The sequence below is a fragment of the Athene cunicularia genome (genome assembly GCF_003259725.1).
Source record: "Athene cunicularia isolate RWA chromosome 9 unlocalized genomic scaffold, athCun1 chr9_part1, whole genome shotgun sequence".
NCBI classification, from domain to species: domain Eukaryota; kingdom Metazoa; phylum Chordata; class Aves; order Strigiformes; family Strigidae; genus Athene; species Athene cunicularia.
Genome location: NW_020799110.1, coordinates 16,669,199 through 16,690,238, shown reverse-complemented (window position 1 = coordinate 16,690,238; position 21,040 = coordinate 16,669,199). Strand labels below are relative to the sequence as shown.

The following is a 21,040-nucleotide window of genomic DNA, read 5'->3' as shown; positions in this document are numbered from 1 at the left end:
CCGGGCCCTGTGTCCCGGCGCTGGGGCGAGGTCCGGGGGGGCCCTTGTGACAGAAACCGGACCCCCAGTACTGGTGAGCGAGGGCTCCCAGCAGCCGGCCCGCTCACCAAAGCCTGCGTTACTTCAGTTCTTTCTCACTGCAGGACTGGGTGCTCTCCTTGAAAACCTCCATTTGCTGTTCCTCCCATTGTTTATTTGTGTTTTAAAAGGGCTTAAGGTGCTTTTTTCTCCTCTCTGACACACGTGGAAAGAAATGCTGATGGCCTGTATCTTGAAGAGAGAGAAGGGCTCACCATCAGCACCACCACACCTGCCGCACGTTAAACACGGGACAAAGTTCAACAGCAAGATGGGACCATTTGGAGTCTTAATAAAACTAAGAGTAAGGCTCTTGCGCTGAGTGGCTGATCCAGGATCAAACACAGATGTTTCTTTAGGCCACAGCAGAGGGCTGTTTTGGACAGATGCCCAAACGGGATTGTGATTTGGACAGGAAACCAGGTCCTGACTAGCCCAGCTGCACCAGTGCTCTTTGACCTGGCCTTACCGAGGCTGTTCTCTCTTCCACTGCACATGAATTTTTCAGTCACCTGAATGGTGATGGCAAAAAAGGGCTTTTCAGATACAGTGGTCCAGCAAATAGCGTACCACAGCCCAGTGATTAGAGCAGGCCTGGGGTGTCAGAGTTTTCTCCCAAGCTCTGTCACTGACGCTGTCTGAACAGTCACATCCCTTAACCCATCAGCAAGTGCATTTTTCCACACCTGAGAGCAATGCTCTGCTTCCTAGAAATCAAGCCATACTTAAAAAGGTATTTAATATCTTTGACTGAGAAGGTTTATATAACAGACATGTTCAGGAGGTAATAATGTTATGCTGTGGTCCCAAATTGCATATCTCTGCATGGGCCAGGTAAGATAACGTTAATGGGAAGATTACTGAAAACTGTTAAATCAAGTTACTTATCATGGAAGGACTTGTGGGTGGAAATCCCACTCTCCTGCTGGGCTCAAAAAAGAATGATCATTGATTTGAAATCACCTGGCACTTGGTTACTAATGCTATTCCTCAGAGATGGATACAGAGATGCATTCAGATTTTGATCAGATAAAGCTCAGAGCAACCTGCTCAAACTTTTGAAGTTGGCCTTGTTTTCATCAGGGGATTGGACCCGAGGTCAATGGCACCCTAAATTATTCAATGACTGTGACAAAAGAGCGCCGAAGAGCAATCTCTTTCAGAGTGTTTGAAGGGACAGAAACTGAAGTCAGCTGTATTCATATCCCAATGAACAACGGTGGGCAACTGCATAACCAGATTGCATGATTAGCAAGAGTAACATCAGATAGGTTCTGCTGCTTTCCTTATTTTATCTTATGATACTTACGTTCCATAGAGATTGCATAAATACACACTCTTTGCCCTCCTAAAATCAAATAAATGAAGGTCATTCTCAGGTAACACACGTAATGTTTTTATGTGCAGTCTCACTTGGATTAAATTAAATAGGTAAACAGAACTCTGAAAATAATTCCTATTCCTCAGCAAAATGAGCCTTTCCTTACTTTCACCACTCAGTGTGTTGTAAGGCTGGGTGGAAGGTGAACAATCAAAAAAAATTTTGGTTTTTTATTTTCAGTCTGAGTAACAGCAATCTGCTCATAAAACATAAGTAGGCTACAAAAAGGCGTCGATGGTGCAGTATCTAGGTCAGTCAGTGTGCCTATATATGATCTTACATCCTTGTTGCAGAGTTTCACTATTAGTCATTGTCTTTTTACAGATCAAAGTTTTTTTTAACAAGTGACATCATCCTGCTCAAAATTTGCAACATGCACATAAATACCACATAACAGATGAAAGCACCCCTGCTCCCCCAATAAGGGAGAGGTCAAAAAGTAGTGGAGATTGTGGTCTTCTAACATTTCAATTTTGGTTGCTGCTAAGCTTCAGAGAGAGTGTGGTTAGCTGGGGAGAGGTGATGGTGCAAAGCGTAAGCAAGTGCCCAATCAATATATTACAGAAATGAAAGTGACTTTTCCTTTTTAAGGTACAGAGCTGGCTATGAACAGCAGCTAATTAGCATTTTAAGAGCCACCTCCATGCATAAAGTCCTTGCTGCAACAGGAAGTGAAATAGTCCTAGTCATTTTTCTTTAATAAGACTTTTTTATTGCAGACTCCATATTTCAAAAAAAGGTGAGGAGAAAGAAAAGTTGCTTGGGAAGGTAACTATTTGGTATAGGACGAGAGGGACCAAGGTAAAAGAATCAAACAGAAAGTTACAGAATAGCTTAAAGGAAGGGACTAGGGGCAGAATATGTTCTGCTGTAATGTGTGTTGTTTATAGCATCACAGAATTGTAGACTATCTTAGGTTGGAAGGGACCACAGGACATCTCTAGTCCAAACTCCTACTCAAAGCAGGGTCAGCTATGAGATCAAACCAGAGTGCTCAGAGCTTTAGACACTTAGGTCTTCAAAACCTCCAAGGTTTCAAGATGCTCACATGTCTGGACAACCTGTTCCAGTGCTTGATTGTCCTCATGGTGAAAAAATTTTTGCTTGTATTAAGTCAGACCTTTTTTAAATTACAATTTATGCCTGTGACTTTGTCCTCCCACCATGCACTGCTGTGAAAGAGTCTTTGTCTTCTTGATAACCTCCCCTCAAAGCCTCTCTTATCTAGGCTAAACAAGCTCAGTTTCTTCAGCTTCTTCTTATAGGGCAAATATTCCAGACCCTGTCCATCTTGGTGGCCATCCACTGAACTTGCTGCAGTTATCAACATAGTCAAATGTATGGAGTATGGAGTCAAATGTAATGCAGTTCTTCTCAGGCGGAAAGTATTAAGAGGAGAGCCAAGACTAGGGAAACACCTTAGATGGTTCAATGTAATTTTAATAATCAGAAACAACCAGGAGCTGCAGAAAAGCTATGTATGCTATTTAAATGTCATCTATCTCTCACTGTGGAGAATCTGACTATCTGATCAGACCAGCTTTTGTAGGTTCTGTATCCACTGAGCATGGCACCTATCCCAGAGCCATTATGAAAGCTGACGTGTTTACAAAACACTTCAGCCTGGCAGTTGTGCTCCATAAAAGATTTATCAGATGCAAGTACACTGTTTGATCAGCCAGATCAGAAGAGGGGTACATGAAATGGTGGTGGATGTGTGAACAAAGCACCCTTTGAGTTGGTGTATTATGAAATTTTCAAGGTAACGGGTAGATCTGCGTCACCATCTCCCTTGCTGCTCCAAATCAAGCACACCAGTGAGCTGCTGCCGGTACACTTCTAAATGTTCATCAGCATTTTGTCTGTCTGAAGCAAACTGGTCAGTTTCAAGAGCCTAAAGCTTGCAGGCATCTCCATGCTACTGTAGTAGAATAGGATTTTCCTCCTCTGTTTTAAATTTGTTACACCTTTCACCCTGAAGCAGCTCAAAGCACTTTGCAACCACTTCACAAATTCCTGTGTACATGATAAAAGTCATGTCATTGCCCATCTTGATTCAGAAGGAAGCAAAGCATGGCTTACTGCCTAGTTGAAGTAGAGATACCTTCCACAGTCATATGCTTTGTGTGCAGGTTTCTCATGCAGTGTGGAAGAACATCTGTAGGAGATGGAAAAAGAACAAATACACCAGTCAGTATACCTCCTTCTCCTCTGTAGCCTGGAATTCTGGGAAGTGGATACGCCATTCTCAGAAGTAAATGGCAGTGCGCTGTGAAGACATGGGGCCAGAAGGAATGCGTGTTTTCCATTTCAACAGCTCTGTAAAGATGTTTTCGCTGAAAGTTAATATAGAGACTGCGAGAGTAGTGTCACAAAGTTGAGACTTCCCAATGATGCTGCAGCCAAGGAAGCTGGGTTGCACAGGTGTATGGTGGTCTGTAGGCAGTGAAATAGGGGATGACAGTCTTGGGATACCACATTGGGTGTCAGTACTTAAAGGATCCATGAAGATCAGGGAAGAAGACATTAGGAGATCTATCCAAAAGTATTAATTCCTGCAGTAAAAAACTTGAACTTCCAAGGCAACTGGGAAGAAGCTTTGCAAACAAACCCCCCAAAAACAGCCAAACCAACCTCAAACAAACTCTTCCCTCCAGTGTGGGGTTTCTTCTTGGGAAATATCTGGACTTGAGTGTTTTTCCTATTTTGCAACAAATGATGTTTGCATGTTTTTCAAAAGAGTGCATGATATGTTTTTTGCTGGATTCCTGGAAAACCTACTGGGTATCGAATACCAAATTAAACATCCTTTTGATTGTAGATCCTGGTATTCCAGGTTCTGTTTGGCTCTGCAGTCCCACACCTTTTGGTGTTCTCTAGATTACATTGCTTTCAATATCCTTAGTATGCTGAGGGGTTCTTCTGGAAGATACAAATAATTACATCCTGCTGTTCACCACATCTGTTTATGAGAAGAAAAACTGTGTTTTCTGCACGATCAGCTCTGCTGCAGTAAATAATGCCAGATGTTTATTGCGAAATAGCTACAAATTCTGACCGAACTTGCAGCAGTGCACATACTTGAATGCATCAAAGTACTCTTGGAAGAACTTTCAGCTCTGTGTGGGTGTTAGTGGTCTGGGAAACACTACTTTATATCAGTGTCTTGATTTAACACAGCTTCTTATCTGTAAGTTGACAAGTCATGCAAATTAGAGGGATTTTTTTTTAACTGCTTTATAACTTTTAGAACTAGAACTTTCTGAGAGTTGTGTCTATGAGAAAGACTCTTCCCTTTTTTACTCCCTTTGCAAAATTCCTGTTCCCAGATACCATAGCAGTTGTGTATTTTCAAGGGTCTCTAAACTCATACTTTAGTAACCCATTTTGGATTCACTAAACCCATTTTGGATTCACTAAACAAAAGTGCTAAGCAGGAATTAACCTTTGCAACTGCAGCTGTGAGTTGCAGTTTTCTACTCCAAGACTGCAACAGAATTATTTTAGATTTGGATTGACCAAAGAATCAAAGCTACTGCACTGGAGCACTGAGCTGCACATTAACAAGTAAACATGCCAATTCTTTTTCTGCTGGGGTTCAGTGTTAGGCTGCCTTCTTTGGAGAATTCTGGAGAGACTTATCTCAATTTTCAGCTAAATCATGCCTGTTGAGTTTCCTCAAGTCAGTGCAAAAATGATGCAATACTGCCTCATAACTGAAAGAAGATGCCTTCATTCACTCCAAGATGGGACATGAAAGCAGTCAAAAACTCAAAAAAGGGTACCAACACATGTACTGTACTCTCACATAAGTTATACTACATTCAAATGAATGTCTGCTTACTAGTTTTACCTTTATTACCAGTTATAGGCTGAATATCTGTCTTCAAAAGATTAAGAGAAATTACTAAAGCTGATTATCTGATGTTCAGAGGGTTTTATCACTGAGGAGGGCAAATGATCTGTATGTATCTTTTCCCTCATTCTCTCTCAGTTAATCTGTATAGCACCAAGATACTTTAACACACCCCCTCACCAGTTTCTCTTTCCACCGAAAATAGAACATTTATTCTTGCCTGCGGTGAGGTTAAGCATTTGCTATTTACAGGTGGTGTGTGGAGGAAAGGTGGACCTTGGGGTTTTTTGCATCATTTGGTGGGAACATGCAGTAGAAAAAAAGATTTTAATTAGAAAAAAAACCCCAAAAACTTTTCTTGTACATTAATAAATTCTGAGTTAATACAAAAATGATCATCTGAGAAGGCAAGAGCTTAGTTGGTGTAGCAGCAGATAATCCTTGTAAAGGTATTTGCTTAGTTTATGAAGAGCTCTTTAACATAGATTTTTTTTTTTTTCTGTTACCCTTAACCTGGCCCCATTTTTCCTTGCAGAAACAGTTTCCAAAATCTGGAAGAATCCCATAGCACTGTACAGTAGATTCACGCCAAACAACATTTGGTTTTGCTCTGCTGAAGCACACAGCTACAAGTGTTTAGTTTCCAAGTTGTAAAGTCTATCTATAGCCCTCAGATGAGAAAGAATAGTCAGATTATAAACTCAATACAGCTCAACATCAACAGACCCCTTTTCTATATTCTATTACGCTTCACTTAGAAAGTAACATTGAACACACCAATAACACAACTAAACCACCTAGCATTTGCCAAACTACTGAGACATCTATGAAACTAAAAAAAAAAATATAGAAGCAGAAAATCCCAGAGTCATGCAGTGCTCAGTAAACATAGCCTATTGCATGCTGAACCTCTCAGGCATGCTCTGCTCTCTTAGTGAGAGATGCAACCTGAGTCTACTGAGAATATGTCAATATATCAGTAGTCCTGTCTCATGTTCCTATGAGGCCAGAGCAAGCTACTTGTTGAGAAAAAATGTTGTAAAATAAGCTAACTTTTCAGGAGGAAATCACACCACACACACACACACAAAGACACGCTTAAAAAAAAAATTTTGAAAGACTGTTTTCTATTAGAAGTGATAAAGTGTAAATAATCTGTCTAAATGGTATGCCAGTGGAAGGAATTTTCTCTTTAACCTTTAGAAGTACATTTGGATAGGTACACTGATGGAAGAACTAAATCTTTGTATAGTTCTGTCTGGATGCATCATACCCATGTAAACTGTGTAAAGAAAAGTTGAACATTTCTTGCTACTGCTGCTTTTTCAGCAACAGTGTTATTAATTCAGCCCATTCCTTCCTCCTTTAGGAGGCACAAAGAGGGGCTGTTAAAAGTGTGCAGCTGACAGTGAAGAAAAAACATTTTCATGTGATGATGGAATCTTGATACTACAGACATCTGAATGGAAAAAGCTTACTTTCATAGAAAGGCTGTGATGGAAAGCTGAATCTCACGCCTTTTTTTTCTTTTTCCTCAAAAATGTCTGGGGTAGTATTTGATGTTTCTTGATATTTTTTTCCTTCGCCCTTAGAAATTCATATTTATTTATGTCTATGCCTGTGTATAGGAACAGTTTTGTTTCTATACACAAAAACCGTTTAAGATTCAGTTTTTGAAAGAAATAATTTTAAAACTTCTGTTCTCAGATTTTAGCAATCACGTGCAACAAGCATTTGAATATTCATTTGTGGAATGGCAAGAGAAAGGATTATTGACTGCCTGTGAGAATCAAATATGATGATTTGTTCCTTACACTTTAATTTAAATGTCAGAAGATATTTTGTCCAAACTGTTAGTCACTGCAATTATAAGCAGATGCACAAAAGAAATATTTTGATCCTATGTGGGTTCTTTAATTATAAGTTCACTTTTAAGCACTGATTACCATGAAACAATCTGATATGCTTACTTTAAAGCAAGCATCCATGCACTCACAGACTTGTAGAATTAATCAGGCCAAACTGACTTTGGCTCTAGTTGGAATATGGAGAAGTCCTATCCCTCCATCCATAGAAGGCTATGCAAACTGAGTAGCCAATATAAACACCTGTATCTTTCCCCTTTAAATAGTGATGATCTTGGAATAACTCTTCCTAACACCTGTATTATCAGCTGTTTGTATTTCATAACTTCACTAATGTGAAACGACAATTAATCTTTTTTTTTTTTTTTTTTTTTTTTTAATCCAAACCCTTTTTTTACATCTCAGTTTTATTCAAGCAAAATTCTCAGTGCAGCCACAAAGACAGATCAAACTTGGCCTACGTTGTCTGCAAATACGTTTGTTATTTGAGTTGCACACCTAGAGAGCTTTAAATTCCAGAAAAATCAGGTCTTGCCAAACATACTAGGAAGGCTGGAAAAATATGAGTAAGTGACTACAAACACACTGCATTCTGAATATCTAAAATGTAGTTTTGGCATTGCAATTCGAGAGAACCCAAGTGAAACTGAATCAAAAATCACAGATAAGGCCAACTTTATGATGTCAGTGCTCCTGTGCATAGGCATCTTGGCCCTAGCTGGAACTGAGAATGCTCATCTAAGAAGTCAAGGAGGGGGGGAATATGCAAATCTTTCTACTTCACCTGCCCCTCAGTACCTCATATGTTGGTCTGATAGGTTGTTACCATAGTGTCAAGGTTTTTCCAAATATTTGAGCACTCACTCTTCCAGTATCAAAATTGAAAATATCTATCACAGCCATCAATTCTGGAAGATGCATCCCATCAGAAGCAGTTTATTAAAAATAAAATCTAAGGGAAGAGAACACTATTCCTTGCAGAAGCCAAAGTTAGGTCCTTCCCCCTGCTTCTTCCTAAAAAGTTACAAAAATATAAAAAACAAGAGGGGCAGATGTTCATTTAATTTTTCAGCAGCCCATTTTTCATGTGTTCACTGAGTAGCATCAGCTCAGTGCTGCTTCAACTTACAGTTAGTCATCAGTAGTCAGCTAATATCCAGATACATATTGCAAAGAGAGAATAACCCCATGCAACAGCCACACAGGAGCATCCTGGCTATATAGCTATGTGCAGAACACCCCTGGAGTCCTGGAGTCAAGTTGAGTGTGAGTCAGAAGCAGACTTCGTAATTGCAGCTATGAAAGCTAACTGCAAACCACGCTGCGTGCATTGAAGTGTAGTGAGCAAGTCAAGAGAAGTGATTAGTGTCTTCTTGGCACTTGTGAGGTGGCCTATGGAACAATGTGTTCAGTTTTGGATCCCCAGTACAAGAAAGACTGATAGGAGACAGTCCATCAGAGAACAACCAAGAGGGCTGGCAGGCACGATGCGTGAGAAGAGGCAAAGGGCTGAGTTATTTCAGCCTGGAGAAAAGCAGCTTGGCTTTCTCTTGTAACTAGGAGGGGAGGTAATTGCTTTCTGTGACTAATAGGTGGTTATAGAGAAGGTGAAGCCACCTTCTAGGAGTGCATAGTGAAAGGATGGGAGGCAATGGTTACAAGGTAAATCACAGGAAATTCCAACTGGATATGCAGAAAACCAGTATTTTGTTGTGAGGGTGGATAAGGCTGGAACAGGTTTCCCAGACAGCCAGTGGAATTCGCATTCTTGGAGATACTCTAGACTCAGCTGGACAGGGCCCTAAGCAACTGGATTTAAATTTGAAGCCAGTCATGCATTTATTGTGAGGGTGGCCTGCAGACATCCAGACACTGCTTCCAACCTAAATTATTCCCTGAGTCTGTGAAACTCAAGTAGTCTGCTACAGCAAGAGACTGCCTGCCCTGTATCAGAGAAAGCCTCAGAGAGACAATCTGTATGATTTTTCTTAGGACTAAAGAGCAGTCTCACTGATGATCCCACACTGTTCTTCAGGAGATGGGAAGCTGGAACCATGGAGAGGAGATCCACTGAGAGACTGGTCTTATACGATCTTATATCATGCAGACCTCGAGTCACCATGAAGGGACAACTTCAGCAATTCTGCAAAGTCAGTGTGGCTTGGAGTGGGGGAATTTCTCCTTTCCCTCATGGGATCTCTCTGCATGGATCCTTGCTAATCAGACTCGGTGCAAAGGGCATAATTTGGCCTAGCTGGGAGAGCTTATGTATCACTGTAACTTGTATGTGTGTTAAGTGGCTGAGGACAGTATTACAGCTAATATGGGCAGGCATTCCTTAGAGCAGTATTTAGTTGAAAGCAATTGTGTTTCACTACTGCCTTCACTAAAAAAAACAACCTCTCCTACCCCTCCTTCCCTTGCCCTCAGTGGGAATATCTGATTATAGCCTTTTAACAAAAATTCTACACGGTTCCTCTTTCTTGATGCCAGAAGACAGCCTTTTACACAAAAGCAAAGATTTACAAAGAGGAGACAGGCACCATTGTATCAGTGTGTTCCATGGCAACTTTTTAGCACTCTCAGAGTTTGCAACAATCCAAATGATGTTCCTGTTCTTTATTAATGATATTTCCCAGCTGCTTCTGGTTTACAAAGAGAGGTCTGGCCCTTCTTTGTCATAGGCTGTACACTGTCACTCCAGCAAGCCCCACAGGAGGAGTTCACAATGGGGCGCTTTGTAATTCAGGCATCAGGAAGAGCACAGTCCCTATGAGAAGCTGCAGATACGTGGCATCGAAGCCTATATATATTGATGTACTGATATATGTGGTGTGAATATATAATAAAAAGTAAGCACACATTTAATCATACCTACACATAAAATATTTGTCTACAGCAATGTAATTTAGAAGTACCTCAGGGTTCTGTCCTTTCTTTTGTAACAACTATAGCTCATTATCCCTTCTCTCTTAGGACATGTTTTTATTTTAGGACTTATTTTTAGTTCCATTCAGTAAAGTTTTTATATTGTCTTTCTTCTTCATAAATTCATTATCTCATTCGTACTCTGATGTGTACACGATGCAAACATGCTTCACATTCACATAAGCCCTGTTCTGAATATTGTCTTCTCTGCAATAATTTCAGTGGGGTTGTGGGTTTGTGTGGAACACAGCATAAGGCCCAGTGCTGCTCAGTTCTTACTTCTCTACCTTAGGGTTTCCTCTGGATCTTTATCCCTGACTATGGGCTCGAACTTTGACTCGCTAGTAGGAATTGTTCCTAGTAGGAACTTTCTGTAGTAGATTCTACCTGCATTTATTCTGTTTCAGATAAAATAACATGGATACAGAAATGACAGTATTTGTAATTTAGGTTAAAGTCAATATATTATGTTTCTTCTAACAAGCTTGTCAAAGCTGCTCTGTTGTTTTCCATTTACAAAGGGCATGACACATGTCAGAGCTCATAAACCAAATGCATGTTTAAGAGCATCACTGGGCTGGACAAGTCCTACTGCTTTTTTGCCATCTCACAGAGCTATTAGCAATTGGTTTACAGGACAGAAACATTCATTGGCTAAGATAAGTGAAAGGAAATAGAGAAAGAGCCCTAATGAGATCCAGAATCACTGTTACCCCAGTAATGTGCTAGCATTTAGCTCAAACTGTTATCAGGATGTGGATTTTTTACTGTGGATTTATAATTCCAAATTTAGGATGATATTTGCCATATAAATGGCTATGAAAAGAAACAGCTCCAAGAGCTAGGACCATATGGAGATGTATATTACTGCAAATAAAGACAGAGGAAAAATATGAGTGGTGTAGCTGTCCAAGCTGTGATCTTCATGGATCTCTGAGCAAGCATTCACCCCCTAAGTGATGATGCTGTGATGCTGAAGTTTCTATTTCATGTGGGTAAGTGCTTTCAGAGCTCTATCACAAGCTGTAGAGCCTCACAAAGAAATCAATAGAGACATGCCCATATTCTGGGTTGATAAAACTCCATGCCTGTTCCCATTAAAACAGAAGGATCCCCAACATCCAGAGCTTTCTGCCTCATATAATTCTCTAGAGGACAGCAAGCAATAGCGAGTGAGAGGATGAGGTGCCATTTCTCAAGGAAAGCAAATTTTCAGAAAGAAAAGCAGGATTAAGTTTTTCCTCTCCAATAAGTGAGACACATGGCACACTGTCTCCTGGAGTTACAGATTTGTGTCAGAGATTGAAGATATCCTTTCTCCTTAGCTCATAGCTGTTCAGCAGTTTTTCTCACATGAAGGGGAAACAGCCACATACAGAACTTACATTCCTTTGTACTTCAGCACAGAAGGTGATCATACTTTGAATGTGGCTTTTTGCTGTGGACTCTAAAATTTCCTGACATTGGGAGGGACCATAGCTTGCAAAACATTTAATAGCCACAGTGCCTCAGGTACATTATACTTACTAAGCTACTTGATTATTAGGAATCTAGGATGTCAAGATAGATGAGATGACATATCCATAAAAAAACAGTTTTAAAATTATTCAACTCTAAGTTGTAGATCATTCATGTGTTTTACTATTATCAAAATGACATTGAAGGAGAAAGATCTGTCTCAAAATAATGCCAGCAAGGAACTTATACCTTGATGCAGTACATACATCTTTACTTAAAGGTCCATTATAAAGAAAGGGAAAAGACAGAAGTAAAAAACTAATTGCTTCTATAATTTGAAAGCGCTGTTCATAGACACAGAATTTTAACCAGTTTTAAATTCAAGCACTCCCATAAAACCTGAAGTGTTTCCATAAATCTTTCCATATCATGCAGAGATATGAATGGTACATTTCAGAGTTCTACAGCCCAGGACCTCAAGGAAGTCCTACAAGATGCATTATGCTGCCTAGTCTAAAGCCTGAACATCAGAAAGTTCCATGAATTTTTCCTATTTTGTCTCTGCACAATCCCAGCAAGATGAAGGCCTCTCAGCGAGACTTACTTGCTTACATGCAACACTGCTCCATCGCCTCCAGAGGCCACACAGACTCAGATAGTTCAGCTCTCTGCACCACTCTGTAGCACAAAAATGCCAGGGGCTGCCTAGTGATGCCAAGATTAAACTGTGAACAGGGCATCGCTCTTCTCAGTAAGGCTCTGTGCACGCACAGATACCGACTCACTGCAGGATCCAACTCTGGTCATTTGTTTTCACCTGCATCAGGATTTTCCCAGGACCTAAGAGCTGAAGTGTCTGTGTGGTATTCATAAATATTGTGAAACACATGCACTTTTAAGATTTAAAAGGATTTTTAAATGGTTTGTTTAATTTTGACTGAGCTAATCAAACAGACAAATGGAAGTTTCATATCATGCCAGCCTGGAAATATATAATCAATTTCTGACTAGCAAATCTTATATTTAATTAGGCAAATTTTGAAACAAAATTAGAAACTTCTGACTAAAGAGGTATAGAAATAAAACAGGATTTTTTATTCTTTTGCTTTTTTCCTTTCCTCTTTTTCTGCAGAAGACATTTAGTCATATCCTGGCTAAATTCATACATAGTTCCAGACTGAGAATTTTCATGTGATCTTCAATTAAAAGTTTCACTTAGCCTTTGAAATTACTCCAGTTATTTTACATATATGCCACTAGGTATCTGTTCCTCCCCCTTTTGATATTTAAAGTCCTTCCTTTTCTCATAGAGATCTGCTGTCCTCTAGAAAGAATACTGGTTAGAAGCACAGAATTTCAGTCAAGGGTATGGTTCTGTTTCTCAATACAGATGGTTAAGCTACAGGGCTGTAAAAAGCAGCTCATGCTTATATCAGTCACAGACCAGAAGTGAAGGACACAATTTTCTGAATGCCCTTAGTTCTTACTATCCAAGAGTTTCGCCTTTTCCATCTCAGCATTCTGTGATAAGGAATTACTTTATCTGTTACAGAAAATGTGAAGTATATTGACCATGCAGGGTCCACAGTTCTTTTGCAGTGTAGTTTTTAAGTGAAAAAAAATACCAAGCATTAATAATGACTTCAGCAATTATAGCAGAAGGCATTCACTTACCCTATAACAATGCAGGAAATGGCAGTTCCCAAAAAGGCATAGGTTAAAATCGATCCTAAGTTACGAAAAAAATGTCTCTGAGGAGAAAAGTTTGAAAAAAAGTCCTTTGTAATACAGCCAATAAAAGAACATTCAGACGAAGTTGAAACTGCATCTAAAAGCACCATTTGTTACAACCCATATCTCAAATATATGATTAAACAATATAGGCTACATTAGTTATTTTGGAAAATACAATTTAAGATTATTATTTTTTTTGTCTGGTGGAATGCTATGGAATTTCTCTCTTTTATGTATCTGGCCAAATGCTTCACAATCATAACAGAAGTTCACATTGAAAGTGAATGCAAACAGTATCATGACCCCAATCCTTGAACAAAGTCCTGACCGTGCAGTGCATAAACCACAGACAGCCTGCTGCCTACATGCACTGTCACCAGATTCTGAGTGGTCTCTTCTGAAAACAGGAATGCCGAAGTGTTATAAACTGCACAATCAAATCTTTGCACAGATGTAGAAAGGGAGCAGATTGAGGTCCATGCACCTTTCATTTTCTTCCACTCCTGTCAAGTTCTTCCCATGCAATATAATTAAGTGACTTTTTTCTGTCACTAGCCTGTTGGATCTAGAAAGTAGCAATCACATTCAGTCACTTTCGTAATACAAGAAAGAGACACATACCTTCTTTAAACTATATCCAGCATGAAATATAATGGGTGGCAGCAAAATATTGAAGAAGATGGAAGGATCAAATGTCATCTACCAGAAAGGACAAAAGAGTCAGGGTAAGGACAAGTAAAGTAGCATTTAATTTGATTTGATAGAATATGTTTTAATTACAGCTTCTTATCAGGGTTAATCTTAGGATCTGCAGGCCAGAATGTTATTCTGAGTTGTTTTCTTAAAAGTATTAATGTGTAGTTCATTACTGATTATATATGTAGACTACATGAAAAGTATTCCTTAAAGAAGGAAATCAGTCATGCACTGTTTTACAGGGAACACATACAAGCAGTGTTACCTGTGATAGTATCTGCACTACCAGACATCCAAATTGCCAGTCCCATGGCTTAATTCCTGGTTCAGACATGGACTTCCTATCCAGTTTCAGAAAGACACGTCATCAGTGTTGTGTCTCAGTTCCCCATGTACAGAACAGTGATAAAAGGACTATACTGCTAAAAGCAGCGTAATATTTCATTCTAGCATATGTATTTAGGCACAGACAGAGCTTGTTAATGTTGTTTAATGAACTACTGGCTGTCAGCTAATATGTGATTTCTTGAACTACTGCACATGAAAACCGTGCACACTTTCACCCTTTTTATCATTTCACTTGAGTTAATCTAAAAGGGATCAAAAATGTATTTTACCTCTTATTTTCAGCAGGCAAGGAACATTCATGTGTCTTGGTAATGTAGCTCAGATGCAATGTAACTCATTAAACTATGATTGTATAAACAGTTCTGCTAAGCTGACAGCACAGGTTTCTGTTGTCCTAAGGTTTCTCAGTAAATTTGCTGACTGCTTCTCTGGCATCATTTCCATTGTAACACATCTCGTGAAATAAAATCACTCCAATCCAGTCAATCAGTTTTGGCCTGACTGTAAGAAAACAAGGTCTCCACAGTAACTAGCTATTTCTACTTCCTAAAAAAAAAAAAAAAAAAGTTTAGCAAAGCACGTTGTCCTTTTTGGCAAATGGCATAAGCCTTTTCTTCCAGATTTTGATTTAAGGGTTTTGTGATGGCCTTAATAGCAACTCAATTAATTTACTAATAACATCCTCAGTTCCTTGCTGGTTTTTGTATTTCTATATATGCTGATATTGTAGGTCATACTTTCAAGGCAATGAAACTGTAATTTGTTTCTGGTGACAGTTATCTGTCTCTGTTACTGAAGATGCAACATATCACTGTGTTATGAAACCTGAGAGGGACTGATGCTGTCCTGTTACCTACAAATCTTGTATCTGTTTTATAGGCAAATGTGTTTCCTTATGCCCTCAATAAGCCAAGGACTAGAGTCAGCCATTCTGCAAAGACTGACTGGATTTTCTGCAAAGACATAGCTAAGGTGCAGCTTGCTTTCAGAAATAAATGTGTGTTGCGGGGTTAGTCCTTTGTGGTTCCTGTTCCAAGCCACTGGCTAACACAGCAGCAGACATCACTTCCTCCTCTGTTAAGCAGTTTGTTACACTCAAATGCCTGTGTAATGTCAGCCCCACCCATGTGAAACATAACATTTTTGTTTCTACAACAGCCAGTAGGAGTTTATAAAATACCCATTAAAATTTTTGAAGTAATGCTAGAATGAGGATAATGTTAGGCAAGGCAAAAGGTTCTTATACAAGCTGTCGGCAGTACACTGCTCATAATTGCCTTCAACTTCAGGCACAGAGAGAGAGACCAAGCGTACTCTTCAGCCACTGCGATTCATTACCAGTAACTTTCAATGAAATAGAATCCTGTTTAGAACTATAGAATTGCTGGAGAAAAAAATATTTTAATAAGTCTGTGTACTGTTTACTGTTCTGTCAGCGGGCTATTTTATACCAATACTTTTAAAAGAGACGGGATGGAATTAACACAAAGGCTTGCAGCTTCTTTGTTCAGATGATATTTTAAGGCTACAGTATTCTAGATTAATTATTTAGCTTTAAAAGAATAGGACCTGCCTACAAAATTACTTCTGTCTTCTAACAGATAGCTTGATTTGACAAACAGGAAGTGAGAGCTCAGCCTTTTTTTCCATTCTGCTTACTTTGAATTATAAAGCTGAAAAAAACCCTATCTGGCAAATAATGTGCCAGCAACTTTGGCTGTGGTGGTACTTTCATTGAAAACATGATAAAGGATTTTCTTCACTTATGAACTAACAGCCTCAGATGTTAATTTTGGAATTAATTCTGCAAATGTGTTAAAATACTTTTTCCACAGGCATCAGAAATCCTGACTGCATGTTTTATTATTCAAAACTGTGTTCTAAATACATGTTTGTAAGTCATGGCACAGACTATTCTTTCTGATAAATGCACTTAGTAGACCCTTATACTGAGGTCAAAAGGGAATTACTCTTGTATGAAAAACAGAGCATGGTGTGATCATGTTTTCTGTTCTTTATGTTAGTGCTTCTGCCAGTCAGGAAAGCTGCCAGGCATTGTTACTGTCTCCTAAATATTGTTGAATTCCTCCCTCTTTCTTTTTTCATTTATTTTCTTTTAAGAGGGCATCTTCCAGATCATTTTAAAGGAAAAAGGAGTGAAAATCCAGGCAGGCTGAGGTTTCTCCAGTAACCCACAACTCGCATTTGAGACTTTTAAGAATCTTCCAGCAAAATGAGACTATGGAAAGAAGATTGGGCAATCTCCTGTAAGGGCAGCAGAAGCTTCTCTGAGAGTTAGTGCTTATCCTTCCTCATAGCACAAGTTGGCTTCATCATACCAAGTTTGATGTAGATGTTAAAATGTAATGGATTAGTATATATGCCCTGGAAACTAAACATACACTTTTACTAAGACAAACCTCTTGCAACCAACTAGCAGGAAAAAGGATGAAGATTCAGCAAAATCTGACAAGTCTGCCACAGTATTTTCCTGTCTCCACCCACTACTGCTCTAATAGTCCTTGGTAGTCTAGTTCTGTCTGAGAATGGCAGGAGTCTGGCAGTAATGACAAACAGGCACACAATGGTGCTGCATCAGCACAGAATTTGAGCAGATGGTTAAATCCTAATGCTGCTGAGTTCCCCAGTGTACTTTCTGAGCATAACTTAACAGTTTTTGTTATGATAACCACTATAATACACAGGAAAATGTATTACTGTGCTAGATAAACAGTGATACTTGGAAAAAAGCAAAATAATATATTGCAGTATTATAAAAACAAATAACTGGTAAGGGATTAGAAGCTTCATATAAATATGTGATGTCTTTGACATAAAATCCAGGTTTTAAAAAATCCCTCTGCACTCATGAGTTCTTTAATTTGTTGTCATTTTTTAAAAAAGTGAACATTACAAGAAGTAAATATTGCAAGGGTGGGGAAAGAATGTATTAATAAAGTAAAATATTTCAATACTTGTATACTGGAAAACAGAAAAGTCCATGACATTGTAAAAATACACTGTAAACTTCCTCCCACACTTCCCTTTTTGCATCCAGCCTGTATTGCCACAATGCTGTCTCTCCAGGGATAACCAGTGAAATCCCTTCTGAGGACCACTGCAGTAGTGGATGAACGTACGAGAACATTGGAATGCATTTTAAGTGTTATAACCCCCCCCCCTATTTACAAGTTTGGATTTTGTAAAATGGTCAGAGTTTGTAGTTACCTCTGCTGCACACAGGAGGTAAACCTCCCTTGCATTATGCTGCCAGAGCAAGCTGCTTTTAAGACAGAGGATGAATGAAGACATCAGTGGGTTTTACAAAGTTCTGGTGGCAATGAATCCAAGGTAACAGATGTGTTTGCAAGTGAACTCAGTGTCTGCAGGAGGTGGGACTGTTACCTAAAAGAGTTTGGGCAGCCATTCTGCAAGAATACAGCCAGCTGTATGCTAAATGATTTTTACTGCAGGTTTTTACTGCACCTTATTTCCATTCCTGTTCTCCTTCCTCAGTTACCCTTCTAACCCTCAATTCAGAATAGTCTCTCTCTCTTTCTGTGTCACATTTTAGTTTGAAACTACTTTTCCTCTCTTAAGGGTGTAAATAAAAGAAATATGTTACATGGTTTAGAACAAAAATAATATAGGTTTTACCTTCTGAAGCATTGCATTGCCCTGGTGGCCATTGACATTGTGGTGGCTGATTTCTCTTTTGTATTGATATTCATAGACCTGATTGGTTATATTAATAAGTAGAGTGGATGGCCCAGATTTCAGTTTTTCACATTCATAAACAGTTCCACTTTCAACATCTGATGCTTTTGTTGCGTATCGTATAATTAATCCCATTACAAGGCCTGGAGAGTTAAAACAAAAAACAGAAACAAAACCAAAGAGATTCAGGTACTTTGAAGTATCCGATGCTACACAATTACTGATTTGGAGAAAAATGAACTCTATTAAAGCTAGGACACAGCCTCTCGGTATTTCCAACTTCATGGAGGTGCACCTCACTCAACAATTCATGGATGACCATAAAATATTCTTCCAAAATGGTGATTTCATTAGAATACAGATGTTGGTTTGACAAATGCCCAGTTGTACTCCAAGTTTTGTGATGCAGTTGCTGGAATCATTCTGATACAGTAATTAAACGAGTTGCTTACTCCACTGCAATTTCAATAGATATTTAGAAAAGGGGGATGCCTGCATAACTAGTGTGCTGTACTGAGCATATTAAGATCTGCTGTGACTTTACACACTTCTTTTGTCAGGGCAAAACTCTGACACAAGTATCCTCAGGCACATTCTGCTTTCTGTAGAAGACTATTTTTGAGACTGTATAAACATGGGAAAATAAAAGCAAGAAGGAAAGGAAGATTAAGACTAGATTAGTTAATTTGATTATGTACAATTTAGGCCTCTTATCTAAGACAGACCTTTTGGCTCCCTTTACAGTTAACGGAGAGGAAAATGTACTTCTGCAATTGCCCTCTGGAAAGTACACTTCTTTCTGTTGGCTCTAGTGGGAGCTTGCATGATTACTTCAGGAGAGGTGACTGATATTTAGCTAGATAACGTTATTGAGATTATTTCCACTCTCAGAGACTTGGATTTGGTTTCAAATTTAATTTCCATGCTTTTTTTTATGTCCTGTATGCTCTAAGTCCTATATATATATATGATGGAGAGCTTTATAGTTACTAATTATGAACAGATTAATAAAAAGCTAAGAATACGGAGATTAAACATTGATGGAAGACATCTAAACATCTAGCTAGGTATACTTATGAAAGATAAGAAAGAAAATCAATTACAAGAAATAGCTGATAAGCATCTGAAAAATATGTTGAAGTTTTATCCAGTAATCAGATGCCATGGTGATAAAAGCGATCATAAATGCCTAGAGAGATAAATAGGATATCTTTGCTATTGTCACATTTTTCTGTAACAGAGACTCTCGGAACTGCAGATTTCTAGCATACATGTAAGGCAAGTTTGTAGCTTCCGGGACTGATGCTACAACAGACTAACAGCTGTATTGCTTGTTTAGGATGGATATGCTTTTATGCCTGTTTTGTACCTATTGTCTAGTATGGTTGGTTTCTTTAAATGATAGAGAATTTAGATAAGTAGTAGGAAATCCCAAGGCCACTTTCTTAAATTATACAGTATTTGTGCAATAAATCAGATAAAAAATAAATAAATAGTTATTTTTCTATAATAAATAAAGGACATAATTCCTCAAAATTTTAGTGGAAAGGACATATGGGAAAAGGGAAGAAAGTATTGCATGTGCTACTGTGAAATATGACTTCTATAATGGTCAGCCCAGGTGTCCAAAGTCATGAGTCAGAACTCAGAAAACCATTAATTAGCTAAAAAAGTCATGGGTTTAATCTTATTTTTGTTAGATTTCCTCTAGAAGAACCACATATTTAATTTTTAAATTCAATTTCAAATACATTAAAAATTCAACTTAATTTGATGCTTGAAAAAGACTTGATGTTTTATTTTCATTCTTTGGAATAGAAGACTTAGTTTTTCCTCTCTCATTTTTGTTCCTATCACTCGATGTTTTAAACCATAGCCTCTGTTGCGCTTCTGCTATCAGGTATTACACAGACTTAATCAGCTCAGGTAACAGAAATATTTTGCAGACATCCACTAATGCCTGTACAAGGACACTGGCAGAAAAAGACAAGACCAGGAATATTTGGCAACACAGTTCGCTAGAATCAGTATTGTGTCACAACATGGAATAAATTTCGAATAGTGAGGAGAAAGAAGTGTTTGGTTAAATGAATGTGCAATTACAACTTGTTCACCCATCCCATCGTCTCACCTTTCATTTCCCTTTTCTTTCCTTTTGCATTCTCTCTGTTTGCTTGCCAAATTTCCCTATGTCCCTTCCCAGACGTGATTCTTCTGTGCTTGCCCAACCTCTTGTCTTGCTGCATCTCCTGGTCTCTAACATTTACCTGTTTGTTTACTGCATCTGTCATGCCAAACTGCCTTTTCTGGATAGTTTTGTCTAGACCCTCATGCTATGTCTTCCAAAGTGACATAGAACAGTCATCTTTTTTTCATGCTTATTTGTACAAGTAACAATCTTCTTGCTGCATAGACTTCAAGGAAATAGTGCTGTTTTTAACCGAGAGCTCTAAAATCATGAATGAAGCACTAAAAACTGAAAATTATTTCAAAAAGAAGAGTTTCAATCTTACTAGTCAGAATTATTCTTCTGATTTATTTTTTGGCCTTTGAAGTTTATTTACATGGCTTGTACATGTAATAACTTTCAGAATATCAACATGGGACTGCTCAAGGGAGATCAGTGGAGACAGGCTGACATTGCCTTTACGGTCTCTACTGTACAGGCAGGTGGACTACTGTGTCATACATCATCCTGAGATTCCTAGTATGTGTGTTATATTGGCTAATACAGCATATACTGTTTGATTGTTTTAAAAATGAAAATGAATATTCTCAATTACAGTAATGAAATGGCATTGAATTGTTTAAGGGCAAATTACTTCAACCTGTAGCGTCAAGTTTAAACTAGGAGTAGAGGACTGTTCTTCTATATTCTGGGAAGATATGTTACCTTCAGCTGTAGTCTCAGACTGCCTCTGTAGGAATTTTATGGAATGGAAACAAATGCAAATATTGTAGATCCTAGTCCTGCAAGAC

General features: G+C 38.6%; 1 protein-coding gene across 3 annotated transcripts in view; it reads right to left on the bottom strand.

Annotated features, from left to right (window-relative positions):
* The window catches only part of SLC9A9 (solute carrier family 9 member A9), a 210,725-nt gene that overhangs the window by 182,131 nt on the left and 7,554 nt on the right, over positions 1-21,040 (bottom strand). For 2 of the 3 annotated variants that reach the window (XM_026855025.1, XM_026855026.1), the window contains exons 2-4: positions 18,002-18,204; positions 13,922-13,999; positions 13,241-13,317 (exon numbers count right to left, since the gene is read on the bottom strand). In XM_026855025.1, coding sequence (XP_026710826.1) covers positions 13,241-13,317; positions 13,922-13,999; positions 18,002-18,204 — 358 coding nt within the window. The remainder of the gene's footprint in view (positions 1-13,240; positions 13,318-13,921; positions 14,000-18,001; positions 18,205-21,040) is intronic. The other variant, XM_026855027.1, reaches the window with a different exon arrangement.